The 2,231-nt window shown below is 44.6% G+C and overlaps 1 protein-coding gene across 1 annotated transcript; it reads left to right on the top strand.

Moving 5' to 3' along the window:
• On the top strand, positions 1-588 carry LOC136492558 (uncharacterized). The gene has a single exon (XM_066488533.1). The coding sequence runs from the start codon at positions 1-3 to the stop codon at positions 586-588; it is 588 nt and encodes a 195-aa protein (XP_066344630.1).
• Positions 589-2,231: the final 1,643 nt, after the last annotated feature.

Below are 2,231 nucleotides of genomic sequence, written 5' to 3'. Positions count from 1 at the left end.
ATGAAGTCCTTGCGACACGAGGACCTGGTCCGAGTGTCTGTTACCTTGTGGGCAATCTGGTATGCGAGGAGGAAAGCAGTGCATGAAAATATCTATCAAAGCCTGCTCTCCACGCATCAGTTCGTCGCCAACTTTGTGGCAAGTTTCCAGCTTATGAAACTGCAAGGGAGGGTGTGGCTTGAAGCACAACAAAGCCTGGTTCGGTGGATCCCCCCACCAAGTGGACTAATGAAGATAAATGTTGATGCTGCTTTGGCTAAGAATTCAGCAAAGGTCGTTGCAGGAGCTTTTGCTCAAGATATCAATGGGAAATTTCTAGGTGCATCGACTATGATTCTGGAGGGCCAAATGGAATTAGACACGGTAGAGGCCATCACGTGTAAAGAAGGTCTCGCGCTTGCCAGCAATTTGGTTCTGCGTGACTTCAGACTAGTGTGTGACAATGCTAGAGTTATCAGGAGCATCCGGGAAGGGAGCATGGCCTCATATGGACATGTAGTCCAGGAGATCAGAGCTAGATCACATGAGTTTAGTTTTGTTGATTTTGTCCATGAAGGAAGGCAATCAAATGTCGATGCCCATAATTGAGCTAGAAGTAGATTTATGCTGATTATGGTAGACATGTTTGGTTTATTTCTCCGCTTGATGGTGTTTTTACTTCTTATGAAGATCTATAAAGGTCTGCTTCTACTTTAATTTAGATATTTTGGGTTACTTTTTAGACTATTATTAATGAGAAAGGTAGCTAATGTTGGGGGAGCCCATAAGGTATATGGGTCAAGTCCCCATGAAGAGGCTTAACTAATAGTTAGGGTAGTGTCACGTAAAAGCTAACCCCATAAGGGACCTCATGTAAATAACCATTGCCTATATAAGTGCCCAAGAACATGAAAGCAATGGGAGACTCACTTGGACTTTCATTCTTTGCTCCAAAAGACTAAAACCCTAGAGGGCTCTCTCTCCCCCACTCATTGTTGCTTGCTCCCAAACCCTAGTTTGGATCTCTCTCTCCACCGTCTAACCTTCTCCACTCAACCTTCTACTCTCCAACCTGAGCAGCTATTTGTTTAAAAAATAGAAATACCACTATATTTTTGTCGATTAGAGTCTTCCAAATAGGTTGTCGGATATTTTGATTGCTACAAGAATTTCTAGAATTACTATCGATAGAATATCATCGGTAGTCCTCCGAGGGGTATCCCACGAAGATAGATTGATCGGCAGAGGTGCGCGTAATCAAGAACAAGAAGGCAACAGAGACACAAGAGTTAGACAGGTTCGGGCCATCTGCACGACATAATACCCTACTCCTGTGGTCTGTTGGTTTGTATTGACTATCGTATGATATTGCGTGTGATCAGATGTCTTAGGCTAAGCCTAGGATCCATATGGGGATGTTGACTAGGGGACCCCTGCCTCTCCTTATATGCTCTGGAGGGGTAGGGTTACAAGAAAAGTATCATATTCGGTTATATGGTAAGTATTCTATTTGGATTATAATATCTATAGTATCAGATCAGATCTATCTTCAAGATGCCTTGAGGTGTACGCCGACCAGTGCCGTGCACCGCAAGTCTTGAATCTTGTAGGCTGGACCGTCCCTGACCGTGCGGCACATGTCCCTTGCCATGGGTACCTGGGGTTATACCACCCATAGCTAGTCCCCGAGCGCCTTGTATCCTTTGAGCAGCGCCGTCTTGAATAAGTCCGACCAGTTTGACGTGAAGCCGACCAGTTTAATTGGTGATCCAAGCAGTGGAAGTCGAAGCCGATCAGTTCAACTGGTGACCTGGACAGTGAAAGTCAATGTCGACTAGTTTAACTGGTTAGGAGACCTCGGACTTAGCCAAGTAAGGCTTGCTAGAAAGATGTAAGGGGCTCAAGATAAAATTTGAAAATTCTTCCCCTTAGGAGAAGTGTAGCCACTTAGACTCCATCAATAAGGAGGGTAAATCAAGAAATAAGCAATATATTCACCGCCAGGTGAAGTGTAGCCACTTAGTCCCCGAGCCTGGCAGTAGGTGAAATAGTCACGTGGTGCCAGGGTCCAAAGTAGTAGTCTTCAGGTGCTGGGCCTATCCCCAATGTTGCTAGAAACCAGTGTAGAAATAAATACAGTCATTACGAGAAGACATGTACACACATAGTCACCGAGCCTGCTGGAAGATTTTGAAGATATCTTGTAGCAGAGTCAAAGAATTTTTAATGAAAGCTTGCCAACGCCATCTGTC

The sequence above is a fragment of the Miscanthus floridulus genome, chromosome 11 (genome assembly GCF_019320115.1).
Source record: "Miscanthus floridulus cultivar M001 chromosome 11, ASM1932011v1, whole genome shotgun sequence".
Taxonomy (NCBI): Eukaryota; Viridiplantae; Streptophyta; class Magnoliopsida; order Poales; family Poaceae; genus Miscanthus; species Miscanthus floridulus.
The sequence above is the reverse complement of the archived record's forward strand: the minus strand, read 5'-3'. Positions and strand labels throughout refer to the sequence as shown.